This window comes from Echeneis naucrates, chromosome 1 (assembly GCF_900963305.1).
Source record: "Echeneis naucrates chromosome 1, fEcheNa1.1, whole genome shotgun sequence".
In the NCBI taxonomy this organism is placed as follows: Eukaryota; Metazoa; Chordata; class Actinopteri; order Carangiformes; family Echeneidae; genus Echeneis; species Echeneis naucrates.
In genome coordinates, this window is record NC_042511.1 from 11,929,423 (window position 1) to 11,943,203 (window position 13,781).

The 13,781-nt window shown below is 40.9% G+C and overlaps 1 protein-coding gene across 2 annotated transcripts in view; it reads left to right on the forward strand.

Annotated features, from left to right (window-relative positions):
- LOC115040433 (adenylate cyclase 9) overlaps nt 1-13,130 on the forward strand; it is a 32,417-nt gene extending 19,287 nt beyond the window's left edge. Inside the window, exons 2-11 of one of the 2 annotated variants that reach the window (XM_029497380.1) lie at nt 643-830; nt 1,293-1,400; nt 1,532-1,806; nt 2,350-2,452; nt 3,598-3,815; nt 4,638-4,797; nt 6,203-6,345; nt 6,802-6,831; nt 7,587-7,863; nt 8,049-13,130. In XM_029497380.1, coding sequence (XP_029353240.1) covers nt 643-830; nt 1,293-1,400; nt 1,532-1,806; nt 2,350-2,452; nt 3,598-3,815; nt 4,638-4,797; nt 6,203-6,345; nt 6,802-6,831; nt 7,587-7,863; nt 8,049-9,116 — 2,570 coding nt within the window. In that variant the 3' untranslated portion in view covers nt 9,117-13,130. The remainder of the gene's footprint in view (nt 1-642; nt 831-1,292; nt 1,401-1,531; nt 1,807-2,349; nt 2,453-3,597; nt 3,816-4,637; nt 4,798-6,202; nt 6,346-6,801; nt 6,832-7,586; nt 7,864-8,048) is intronic. The other variant, XM_029497381.1, reaches the window with a different exon arrangement.
- The last annotated feature ends 651 nt before the right edge of the window (nt 13,131-13,781 follow it).

Here is a 13,781-nt window from a genome sequence, read left to right on the forward strand (position 1 = left end):
GGATATGGGCCAACCCTCTGATCTGCTGTTTGTGTATTTCCATGTTGGCCCTGCACTGGTGTGAACATGGCCTGAGCCCTGTGCTGATTTGCAAACATTGTTGGTGTAACACTCGGTATTGCATTACTGCCTGCAGTGACTGATGATTGGCAGATGATGGCTTGTCTGCAAATCCTTTCACCTTTTTAGTTTCTTTTATAATTTTAAAACTGATTATTGCCCATCACTCAGAATTTTATTTTGATATTTATTCTGACCTGCACCCAAAATAGAGGGAAGTCATTTTATAGAATTTACAGAATTATCGTTTCACTGCTAAATTTGATGGAATGCGAAGATGCAACATGGAGGATTCTTCCCGTCAGACGATATGCTGCTCCGTGAAAGTTTGGCTTTAATAATTTGCTCATTACTTTGTGGTAAACCTCTTTGTGCCAAAGATTTGATTCTCAGTGTAACCATAATGACTGAAGGGTTTTAGGAACATCTCATTATTTATTTTTATGCGCTTGGAAAGAAATCATGTGTGGCAGCTTCTGTACCACTGATGGCTCTTGTGCTTTTGAGTTGAACCATGAAAATTGTGAAAGTTTTGGTTGTTTATTTAAACAGAGTGGATTTTTTCGTTTTTGCCTGTCTTAGGACTGAGGACCTACCTGATCTCAGGGAGGAAGGTGGAACATCAGGATATACAGCATGGCTGTCCTCAGGTGGGACTGCCATGTGGAGATTTTTCGTCCTGTCCTCAAGCCCATACGCCAGACCTCATCCCTGGAGGAATGCAGGCTGCAGAGCCCCTGCTGCCCCACCAACCATCAGACAGGAGTGGGGTAAGCGAATGACTGTTGCCATAGGAACTTCTCTCTGTGTTGCTAACAACAAATGAAAGGAATAATTTTTGGTAGAAATATTTACAACATTAAGAATGTTTTTGTTGAAACATCTGTGCAGCTGTTCTGATTCTTCTTTTTTTCATCCAGTAGATGAAAGCTGACATTGTCAAATATCAGGGAGTGTGTAACCTTTCACACTACTCTCAAGTGTGGCTGATGCACTCAGCTCTGACTCCAAATATGCTCTCATTCATTTCTGTGGGATTTAAGTTATGAGAAAGTTAAGGATGTCAGAGACTACACCATAAAATGTCAGTCATACAGTATATACACTAGCACTCAAAAGTTTGGACACACTTTCCTATTCATTTGAATGAGAAAGTGTGTCCAAACTTTTGACTGGTAGTGTACATTTAGGATGATGTATTTCAGTACGCCTTCTGCCTTTTCTCTCTCTAGCCGCCCTGTGTGTCCCGTACTGCAGCCTTGTCAATGGGAGCAGAGCAGAGTGAAGATGTTGCTGTGTTGAATGGGTGCCAGGAAGAACAAAAAAGTAGTAGTGCAAAGGTACAAAAGACATGCCGTTTTCATCTCAGTGATTCGACAATCCCTGCCCTTTTGTATGCATTACTTCGCTTCTCTATCCTGGGAATCGTGTTCCTCTCACATTGTCATTTTTTCACCTTCTCCTCCTCCAGTTCATCCCGGGCCACTGCCCCAGGGCAGTCAACGGGCTCCTGAGTCCCCCAATGGAGGATCCAGTTCGGGCCAGCCAGTGCTCCCTGAGCGACATGCTCCACGAGAAAGAGAAGAAGACCAGCACTAGCACAGGCACTGGCACCAGTCTAGGTATGACTGGTGGCACAGGGACAGCCGGTCCAGGTATGGACCATTCTGCCCTCATCCAGCTGCGTGCCAAGAACTTCAGAGAAAAGAGTGACGCCCACTTTGTGGAAGTTATCAGGGAGGACAGGTGAGCAAAGAGGTTAAAATTAGAATATATGCCACACAATGGCACTCAAGGGTGATAGACAGTCTATTATTAGGGTGGTAGGATGAGTATGTAGGAATAGATCCATTTGGTAAGCATCATTTATTGGAATAATGAAAAAACTTTCGACAAACGATGTGTATCTGTCCACTAAACCATTTTTCTAAACTACCTCTCACGGCCAGGGTGTAGGACAGGAGCTCATCCCAACATGCACTGGGAGATTTATTGCCAGTCTTTTCAGGGGATAACAGACATCATTAAACAGATCCATTTGTCATAAAGTGTCTAAATCTGTTTTGTAGCAGGAAACGCGCAAAAACACAAGAGTCCCCTCAGGAGGAAGAAGGATCCATTCTGTTAAATATCACCCTCTATGCAATAATATCGTATAATCTTTCAACGATGAAAGAGCATATGCGCTGGAAATCTTGATGCATTGTGATAGAAATTGTGTGTTTTTATGGTACTGTTAATTTCCACATATGAGCTTATGCTTGTCCTTGTTTTTTTTCTCTGGTTCAGTCTGATGAAGGATTATTTTTTCAAGCCACCCATCAACAAGATCAGCCTCAATTTCCTAGAGAGAACTCTTGAAAAGGCCTATCGCAGCAGCTACAAAGAGGAGGTACACCCACACACCTATACATATACACTTTTAAGAGCTTTGCTTTGACTTGACTTTTTTTTACCACCATCACTGTCACCCCACAATAAGAGGGTCACGGGTTCGGTTCCTGGCCTGGGGCCATCAGAGTTTGCATGTTCCTCCCACCATCCAAAGACATCATGTTTGGGTTAACTGGTGACTCTAAACTGTCTGTAGGTCTGAGTGTGAGCGGTTGTTGGTCTCTGTCTGTCTCTGTGTGTTGGCCCTGTGATGGACTGCTGACCTGTCCAGGGTGTACCCCGCCCTTGCCCATAGTAAGCTGGGATTGACTCCACCATCCCCTGCGACCCAGACACCTGTCACTGTGAAAGTCTGTTCACTGTGATCCTCAGTGCTAAGCTTAAAACAAAACTATGTCCGTTAAAATGTTGTAACTTTTGAGTGATTTCCTCACTTGATCATAACAAGCCCCAAACAGATTTCCCATCTGAGGGTCTTGGCCTGTGTTTTTTGTGTGTTTGTATTTTGTTTGGGAATGAAGGGAGCGGGATCGTTTCAGCTTGTTCCTTGCGTCCCAAAATTCATGCCACATTAGTGCCATGCTCTCACACACCCGGGACCAGTTCCAGTTGGCCCACACTGACCTTACAGCCTTGTGGCCCCCTGCTGTTATACTAATGTTACTACAGAGACCAAAAACTTTGTGTTGGCTGTCGTTCACAAGGTGGACAGGGTGGCTTTAGTTCAATTTGACACAACACCTACTTTTTATCTCAGGCATCATTAGACATTTATAGTGAAGTAAGGAAAGTTTATTTGCATAGAAACTCAGATAAAATTAAAAAAGAGAAAACTGTAAAATGAGCAATATAGATATGTAGCCTCAGACTAAAACTGAGCTCAGAGATGTTCCTCTCTCTTTGATTTACTAGCAATTAATGAGGCTTGGTGACTATTCACAGTCACAGAGAAAGCAACGTAATGTAAAATAGCCTCACCAAAAAGTGGAAGAAACACATGGAATTTGGAAGATACAGTGAGAAAGATGATGAGAATGATGATCTAAACAGACACATGAATATTGAGAAAGTATTAATTCATAAGCAACACAAGGTGTGAGCAGGATTTCCGGGAGATTTGAGCCGCTGTGTTTTCCCCACCAGGTGATAAACTTGGCTCAGGTGCAGACATTTGCAAGCTCCACCTTCAACTCCTTCCTGGATGTTCTCCTCAGCTGTTTTGTCTTCCTGGCCCTGACCCTGGCCTGTTTCCTTCCACCTCTCGTGAGCCCAGCCAACATTGGCCCTCCAGCTCCTGCTGCCCTGGCCCTGGCTCCTTTGGCTGGTCTGTTGGAGCTGGCCTCTCTGGTGCTGTCCATACGGTAAGGAGGGTCAGGCAGCTTACGTAGAAATGGACTTTGTATCCATGGGTGTGCTATCGCATGTGGGAGTGCACACACATCTTTTGGAGTGGGAAGATTTAAAACAGTATGAGTTTTTAAGGCCCAAAACACATATTTGTCTAACATATCTATTGTGTCAAACTTTTACCATTTTCTAAGAGAAAATGTCTGGGGACCTGGACTGATGTCCACAGATTATTATTATTTTTTTCCTGGCAAGATGAAAAAGCCTGCCATTTAGGTTGCTGTTGGCTGTGGCATCAGCACTGCCAACGGCACTTATTCTTAGGCCCCAAAATGTATCTGCCATTGGGGGCCGACGAAAGTGTTTGTATCCTATCGGCTGCTGCCATGTTTTGTGGGAATAAAAGCCTGTACCTTTTGGACCTTAGTGGCACAGTATGGAAAACCACCGATTGACCATTCTGCAGCACTACAACTCCCCACTGAAACCACAATTATTTTATGTGTTGCTTGGCTCCTACACTACAATGGATTAAGTTTCTTTGTCAGCTACAAGGCCTGGTACTAGGCATAGTCCAAAACCTGGAAAACCAACTTCTACTTGGTGTTTGCAGTATTCAAGTGTGATAAATTAGTTTTATTTATTTAGTGGTGTGTTTTCAGGGGTGTGGATGTGTCTCAGTGGAGATTATTAAAAATATGAATTCATTTTCACTTGTTATCACTGCTAAATAGGCAATAAATCTTCATCTTCTTCTTCTTCTTAGTTATTGTGAAAGTATGTTGTTTTGTTTGCTGTGTTAACTTTTGTTGATTATTCATCTCCTCTCTCTTTAGCATGGCCTTTTGTTTAGAAGAAGTGATGAACTGTACCCGCTCTCTGATCTTGGTGGTCTCTGGGTGGATTCCCCGTCATGTGATAGGGGCCGTTCTGGTTTCCCTCCCTGCCATCTCTGTCTTATCCCACCTTACCTGCAGCATCCACCTACCCCTGCAGGTAAGCATGTGCACTGGAAAATGGCCCTGATGATCACTTTCTTAAAAATCTGCTGGGATGTGCACATAATTCTAAACAAATCTAGATTATTTAAATTTTTTGCATTTCAGAGATTGAATATAAAAGTATAACTGTCCTTATGAAAAACATTGCTGCTTCCAGCATTCTTCTATTACAGTGGAAAAATACCTACAAATCTTGAAATTGATTGAACTCCTGCTCCTACTTGCAGCACTTCCCCTGCTGTTACAAGAGCCACTTCTAATTGTAGCAGTGGTAGTGCTTGTGATTTCCAAGCCATAATAGTTTGCCCTCACTGATATCTCTAAGCTGAAGTAAGCAGAGAGGAGTCAGGAGGTTTGAAACCATGCCCATAGTGGTGTGAAGCCAGAGATCCTCACAAACCAGCAGAGCCATTAGCTGGCATTAGCACTGATAGGAACTGTAGTAGGAAAACAGCTAGCAGGCTTCAGGAGGTTCTGACTGTGGACATTGGCACCAGATATGTTGACATTTCTTCTACTCTAAGTCCTGCATGCGAGAAGATTGAGAGCAGCCATACTTTGCAGCATTTTCGTGCTGTTTAGAGTCAAGGCCATTTCCAGCTCCATATAAGTTTGACTCTAGCTTTCCAGCTTTGAGCCAACGGCTGCTTGCAAGATGTGTGGTGTTTTGATATCTTTTTTTTTTTTAAGGATTTTCAACACCCCATTTCTCTCCCACTCTGCTCTGGTTATCCTTCACTGTCTGCATCTTTTTGGGGCTTATAGATCAAAGTGGCAGTCTCATGGAGAGTTGTTAATTAGACATGCAGTTTTCTGGAATTAAATGCCTTTGAAGATATTAAGACCCAATAACAGAAGGAGAGAGTGAGGACATGTGTAGGGATGAAAGTGAAAAAGATTTCATCCTGTCAATGTAATGTTTAAAACCTGTGAATGGTACCATGTTAGTGCTGCTGCCGCTACGTGTGCTTGCATGCAGTTGATTCATGCACATGCTGGATCAGCATGTTTCACATTCAACTCTCTATGGACCTTAAAGGGTATTTCCCAAATTTGATTTTAAAAAGCCATGGGTGTTGTTTTGGAATGTAATATGCTCCTGGTTTTACAGTTGGTTTATATTTGGTGTGACATTTACACTTTAAAAATGCCAATATTGCATGAGACAATCGGCAGTGCAAGGAAATATTCTATTCCCAGATAAGTTATATCTCCAGCTAATTACATATTTTCATCTCGCTTGTAATCTGGGCTATTATCTGCAATGAAATAAAAAGAAAGATCTCTTCACAAAAAAGCATAAAGTAAACAAGTAAAGCAGTGTAAGGCTACATTGATTGAAGCTGTTTTTCTCTTGGTGTCGTTGCAAAGCCATTTGAACAACCAGCTTTTTCCTCTAGGTGACCATGTTCCTGTGCTGTGCCACCATTCTGGCCATCATCCAGTATTGTAACTTCTGTCAGTTGAGTTTTTGGATGCGCTCGGTGTTGGCCACTGCCACAGGGGTTGCTCTGCTGCTGATGCTGTACAGCCCGTTGCACAGGTACAGCTGAACACTTGTGATTTGTACATACATGGAGCTACCAAATGCCAATCAGACATCAACAGTCACACAAGCGGGAACAACGCACGCGCTGCCGTGTGTGCATACACAAAGTATCTACAATCAAAGCAGTCAAAAGTAGTGTTTTATATCCCACATGTGGTTGAAAGAGGAATTAAAACCACGACTTGAAAACATATTTTTCATATATTATACTATGGATAATGCTCATCCTCTACTGTCTGTAATACGCAGTGGTTTGTGTTGTAAATGTTAATTTCATGAATACATTGAAACGTGAATTAATTGTACATTGTAATTTACACACTCGGTTTATTAACATGCCAGGAAATGTAAGCAGAATTGTATTGCAGGTGTGTATTGTATGAATTTGTGTGTGTCTGTGTATATATGACCCGGCTCTCCCCTGACTGACACCACTCTTGTTGCTTTCAGCTCCACTAATAACAGCTTGCCAGTTCATGGGTGAGTGTCTCCGTGGAAACAGAAGGATTTGATGGATGAATGACATTTAAAGGGTCAACGTGGGAATTGTCTCTGTTTTATATTGTTCATAACTACAGCTCTGTCCGGCTTTCCTGCTCTTTGTTCCTCTATCCTCCTCTCTCTCTCTTCCTGTGTGTCTCCTGTGTGCACCAGTAGTAAAGCTGCTAAATGTCACTAGTGGCGAAAATGACTCATACAGCCTGTGTTGGCTTGAATGTTGTATTAGAGCCAAAAATTGATTAAATACTCCTGAAGATGGAAATGACACTGCTGAAAACTCGCTTTCTTCATCTGTGTTTCAATTGGCAGCTCCTTCTCAAGGCGTACAGAATTCAATATCTGTCATCAGACGCAGTCATTTGCTTATACTTAGCAATTTGTTTTTGTTGTTGGGTCAAAGGAATTCAGAAGCCAAATTGAGACAGCCAATTTTTTTTCAAATTCAGTGATGGATCAGCAAGGCCCCAGCTTCACTGCAGAGACTTTATGACGCAGTTTCACTGAGAGGAAATTCAGTATCAATATTTATTGGTTTGTCAGACAAAACTCTGGTTTTTTAGGGTTCTTTCTGTCCCGTGCACATAGAGCATTTCTTCACGACAAACTGGAAACATTTATCTCCCAACCTTATGTCTTTTAAACATGATTTTTTTTTTTTTTTTGGGGGGGGGGGGTGATTTTTACACGTTTCCCATTTGTGTTTCAGTGTCCTCTGTTTTTTTTCTCTTCATCAGGCTGAACATTTCCACATCAGGTGATGGTGTTTCTGAATTGGGCCCTGACCCTCCCCCACGGCCTCTTGACCTTTTGGTTCCAGAGGCTGTCTTGGCTTTCTTCCTTCTTCTTCTCCTGGTCTGGTTCCTCAACCGTGAGTTTGAGGTCAGCTATCGCCTCCATTACCATGGCAACGTTGAGGCTGACAAACATCGCTCCAAAATCCAGACGATGAGAGACCAGGCTGAGTGGTTACTGGGCAACATCATCCCCATTCATGTTGCTGACCAGCTCAAGGTTTCTATTGCTATTTAAACAAATATATACAACTTTAAACTATTGTGGTTATAATAGAAACAGCTCATTTTTTAATTCCAAAGACAACATTTTCAAGGATTTCCAAATATGATATGATATGATGATGATATGATAAAAGAGAATAAAGATATGAATCCTAATCATTTTTGTCTTTGCTTCCTCAGGTGACACAAAGCTACTCCAAGAACCATGACAATGTGGGTGTGATCTTTGCCAGTATTGTAAACTTCAGTGAATTCTATGAAGAGAGCTATGAGGGTGGAAAAGAGTGTTACCGTGTCCTCAATGAGCTAATAGGAGACTTTGATGAGCTCCTTCGCAAACATGAATTCAAAAGCGTAGAAAAGATCAAGACAATTGGTGCCACCTATATGGCAGCGTCAGGGCTGAATGTGCGACAGCTGGCTGAGAATGATGACGACTCTCCACATGCTCACCTGAGGGCACTCTTCAACTTTGCTTTGGAAATGATGGGTGTCCTTGATGATTTCAACAAGAACATGCTAGGTTTTGGTTTCAAGCTCCGTATTGGATTCAACCATGGCTCCCTGACGGCAGGGGTGATTGGCACTACTAAGCTGCTCTATGACATTTGGGGAGACACAGTCAACATTGCCAGCCGCATGGACTCCACTGGTGTGGAATGTCGGGTGCAGGTGAGCGAGGAGAGCCACACTGTGCTTAGTGCCATGGGTTTAGAGTTTGACTACAGAGGTACAGTGAATGTCAAGGGAAAAGGTCAAATGAGGACCTTTCTGTATCCCAAAAGTGGGGAAAGTGTAAATCAAGATCACATGGAGCAACCCATCGGAGTTGGACCCTCATCTTTGGCGTTGCCGGCCAATAAGACTTCAGGACCTGTTGCCCAGGTAGCAGCTCTGCCTTCTTCTTCTTATTTCTCTTCTTCTACACTTCCTTCCCCTTCTTTTAGCAAACTCTCTCCTGAACCTCAAAGCACTGTAAGACCCTCTGAAGCAGGGCCTGAGCCAGTCCCAGCTAAGTCCATAGAAGGGAGGGAGGAAGGATATAGGGACGCTCAACACCTCCACAAGCTGTCCCCTTCCATAGACATTCACACCCTTCCCTCCTCTGAAGGAGGCCCAGAAACTAGTGATGTACAAGGGGTCTCCCAGGTGCAGCCTGCTCCTCTCGCACGTCAAGAGGAGGAGGATGAAGAGCAGGAGGCCAATGAGCTAACACAACTCAACGAGGAATTTTATGCCCGTCTCTGATCCCTCTTTCCCTTTTCCCTGTCTTCTGTCCCCCCCCGTGGCCCCAAGCTGCTCTGCCTCTTCAGGACTGATTGCAGGTGGGGGAAAGATGCCCCCTCCGTTAGACAAATGTCTGCAGCACAGATGAAGAAAAGGGCATTGGTCACTCCCAACACAAACCAAGAAAATGTAACTCACGTCCTTCGTGGGAAAGTTGCCTGAATGCTGGAGTGGGTTGGACCTGTGTTGAGCACAGCAGTTCAAATGTAGAACAGGCTGAAAGACGCTAAGAAAGAAAAGAAGATTTGTTAATTTTTTTTTCTTATAAATTTTTGTTATTAAGTGCCTTCAGGACTAGAACAGTGAATGAACAAATATGAATACTGAACAAAGTTTTAGCAATCTTAGACTATGGAACATGCTGTGGTTTCTTACTCCATGCTCTTATTTTCAATGCAAGTTTTTCCTTAAAAAAACATTATTGTTGTGCCATATCATTTGTTTTCACTTGATCAAAGTCTTGACCTTACTTAAGGGAAAATCATTTTAGATATATAAGTGCCAGTGCAGCATGATGGGCTGAGCAGGGAACTAATGGAAGAATGAGGGAATCACAGGAAGCAGTGTTAATTTATGTATTCTGCTTTGACATGAGGGCTTAATACATTATTCATTTGTGCTGGAGCCTCTGTAAAAGGGGACATGCTACAAAGCAGGCTACATAGAGTTTAGTTTTTGTTGCAGCTAAGTGCACATTTTAAGCACGGGTCTTGCACAGTGTTTTCTCGACCACTTGTATTTGGTAGTTATTACCGTGTGAAAGCTTATAAGAGTTTAAACAGTTCTTGTCTTTCACAAAAAGTGCAATCAAAAGCACAAATCAAATCAGAAAAAGGGAATATAGATTTGGAAGAAAGGGTAGTTCCAAAAAAGCAAGGAAGGCACTTTAAATATACTTTAAGTGATACTCTACATTTGAGTAAGAAACACTCACCCCATCTAGACACAAAAAGTGGCTGTAAAAATGTAGGTTTGTCTTAAAAACACACTTGGGAATGGTGATCAGCTTTAGCTGATGGTGGTTGAATTGAATTGTAAAGAAACTTTTCAAATAAGTTCTGCACTACCATCCAATTTTCTGCTGTCGTACATGTATTGCAACCAGAGTATATCTTCACGCTGTCGGTCAGCTTTTTCATTGGTTCAGAACCACTCTGTGGGAACTTACTCACAGGGTAAATTCAAACTGTTATGCTGTATATAAAAAAGCAAACATAAGAGGAAACAGTTAGAGTTTAGAAAGTACTTCTCTCTTTTTGTTGTTGTCAAAAATACCACAAAGACCAAAATTTAATATGTGTGTAAATGGATTTTTCAATACTTTGACTTTTCATACTCAGCCAGAAGCCTTATAGTGATGACAGGAAATAAGAGGGGTGGGGGGGTGTCACCTAGTTGGGTAGTGGTATAAAATTACACAAGTTACTGTCAGATATTCAGACAGTACTTGAGTACTTCAGTAGGAACAAACGTCTTGGTCATTTTTGGAATATAAAAATACAGACTGTTTCTTTACACCTACAGTGGGGTGAGAGTTTGATACCCAAACATGTTTGGCAGGAGTAGCACTTGAAGTGGGACTGTGAGGGACAATCACTGTGTAGTTCTTGAGAATTGACAAGGTGGTTCACATTGTTGTTGGTTAAAGTGTTAAAGTACAGATCATCTACAGCGTCTACATGACTGTGTATGAAACCTCAAGCTCATGTTCAGTGACGTTCCATTCGTTGCCTTCATCAATAGAATAAAAAAACAAAACAACACAAATGAAAACTTTGGTCAGTCCATCACAATAGGTTTATTTAGTAGTTCAGTATTGTCTGCCTTTAGCTGTGTGATTTGCTGTTGAAGGGGTAGGACTTTTAACTTGGATCCTGTCACGGCCTCTTCACCGAGGGGAGCCTCTACTGTATCAATATACTTAAATTGTGCCACTTTAATTGAGTGATCTATAGGTGCAGTGCAACCTAAACTAGCTGATTGTTTTTGTGGTGCCTACAAGTATGACTGTATTTTTTGAGTACTTTGGTTTTCGGAAAGTAATTTTTTTATTATGCTGTTGTCATAATGAGAATAGATTATGATTGTATGTTTGAAAAAAATTTTGGTTGTGCTGATTTTTGGCGAATTCCATCTGTTTTTTTTTTTTGTTTTTGTTGGTGGGGTGGTGGTTGTTACTTTCTAGTTTTTTTTTTTTCAGTCTGTCATTTACCAGCTGCCTGGAATAATGTGGTGTTCCCATCGAATGCCAGGCACCTCTGTAGTCTGCTTCCTTTTTACTAACCTCAAACTTCTGAAAGCACTTGTTTTCTCCCTTGTTTTTTTTTGAGTGTGTGCATGTGTATGTGTGTGAGTAAGACATTTTAACTCCCACATCAATAACACATAAGCGATTACTGTTGGATGATCGGGAAATCAGTCAACTACATGGCCACTATTTAACTATGATTTATCTATCACTGTGTTATCCATGGAGGAATTACATGCACAAAGTTGATATGGAGAAAACAGATTTGTAAGATAACTAGACATTTCATTCCCACATCTTATAAGACAGGTCAGCCTTTGGTCTAAAGAATCTTGTCCTGAGAAACCATCGCCATACACAGACAAATAGACGTCATAAGAAAAGTAGGAACCTTCTCTAATTACGTAGCTGTCGCCATTTGTAGTTAGAGCTGTTGCATAGAAAATATCTCAAAATTCACACAACCAGTGCCTTTTGAATATGCGAAGTGAGATTATTTTTATCAAATAATCGTGATTACCCTAGTGGTTTTTAAGTACCCTGAAAATCCAAAGAAGTTTCTCTAGGAGCTGTTGCCGCACAACACAAAAATAATACCTTTCAGTTGCTAAAATATTAGAATATTTTCTAATATCATGTAATATTGTAATTCATACTGTCAACATGCTCATTTTTGCCAAACCTAATGAACCTTAGAACTTAAGCAAGTTAAACTATTGGGTATTAATTATGAAGGAAGGCTCTTGTTTTTTTTTTTTTTTTTTTTTTTTCCCTCCTTTGTCATTGTAGCTATCCATATCCAAAAATATCCAGCTAGTAAGTTTAGGCTCTGGGACTACACAGGTTGATGGGCACACCACCTTTCCGATAGTGCACATTTGTACACACATATAAATAAAATATGAAAGTGAACACTGCTGGCTCTGTCATCTGTGATGCAGTTGGGGGAGAGGCAAGTGTGATTTTGTTTTGCCTGGGAATGAATGAATGATCCTCTTCTTTGCTTTAGCCAATAGTTTGCCCCATACTCATACTGTCTTCTTTTCATTTAATGTGTGTCATTCTCTTTACATGTATGTTGAACATTAAACATGAACTGCCAACATGCAGGATTCCTCAAATCCTAAGCTTTTCTCTTTTACATAGTTATCTGGATTTCACCCCTCTCTGACAGTGTATTGACAGCTGAAGGGTTTGTTATCTCGGAAGAGGGAAAGACATGTCCCTCAGAGTCGCCTAAGGGGAAGTTGAGTGTATTCAGTCATCCTATTTTGTTGAAGTGTGATTTTTGTTCAGTGATAGAAAAATAAGGGAGAGGCATAAAGGAATTGAGTGTTGAGTGTTAGCACTTGCTAAAAACATCACAGCAAAATGGTATTGACTCACTCATTTAAATGGTGACAGCTCAACATGTTTTCATCATAAATCTTATAGTAAATTCAACCCGTATGTGTTTTTAATTACACTGGGACAAAAATTAGAGTTGTTTTGATTTTAAAGCTTTTGTGTATTTGTTTTTGGTTTATGAATGAGATGTATTATGTATGTTTTGTGCACATTAACCATGTATCATTTATCAACACATGATCGTAATCTGTACACATTTGCACAAAGCACTCAGTGTTTGTACATATGCAGTTATTTTATGTCACATATGATTTTTTATACATGTGCATGTGTCAGATTTTGCCAGAAAAACAATGAAAAGAGACATATTATCAAATTGATTCAACGTGTGTCTATTTGAGTAAGTGTGAGTTAAGATTTTATTATTCTTTATGTCAGTATGAGAGAAATAAATCTCAGCAAAGAAATTAGTCGAGTGGATTGTGAAGAATAAAGGAAGGATGTGTTTATGTCAAACCAATAGACAGATACACATTGTTAGGATTAAACCAATGTTTGGCTTAACAATATCGATAGTGCTCCACTACTGTCATTACTGGAGGTCCAGCCAGTTAATGTCCAACATGTGACTTATACAGTGAGTATCTTCACCTCATTTCATTGAATACTCTCTGCCATAACCTTTATAAGTGAATAATACACTTTGCACATCTGTGGCAATTCACATTTAGTAGCTGAGTAGCAAAAAAATGTAATTAAATGTCTCAAAATTAATACAGATCTTCGAACTGTGATCCAAAGTGGTGACGCATGAGGCCACCTGTAATAATGTGCTGGTGCTCCCATCCAATACCAGCTACCAGTGCTTCCTCCTCTTGTCTGTGTCCTTACTCTTAGATGCACTTGTTTTTCCCCTTGCTCACGCTCATTCAATTTTTTGTGAAATATATATATTTTTTTTTCAGCTAACCGGCAAGATCTCACATGCTCAACTTTACATTTTTGATTTCTAAAATAATATTGCAGTTTGG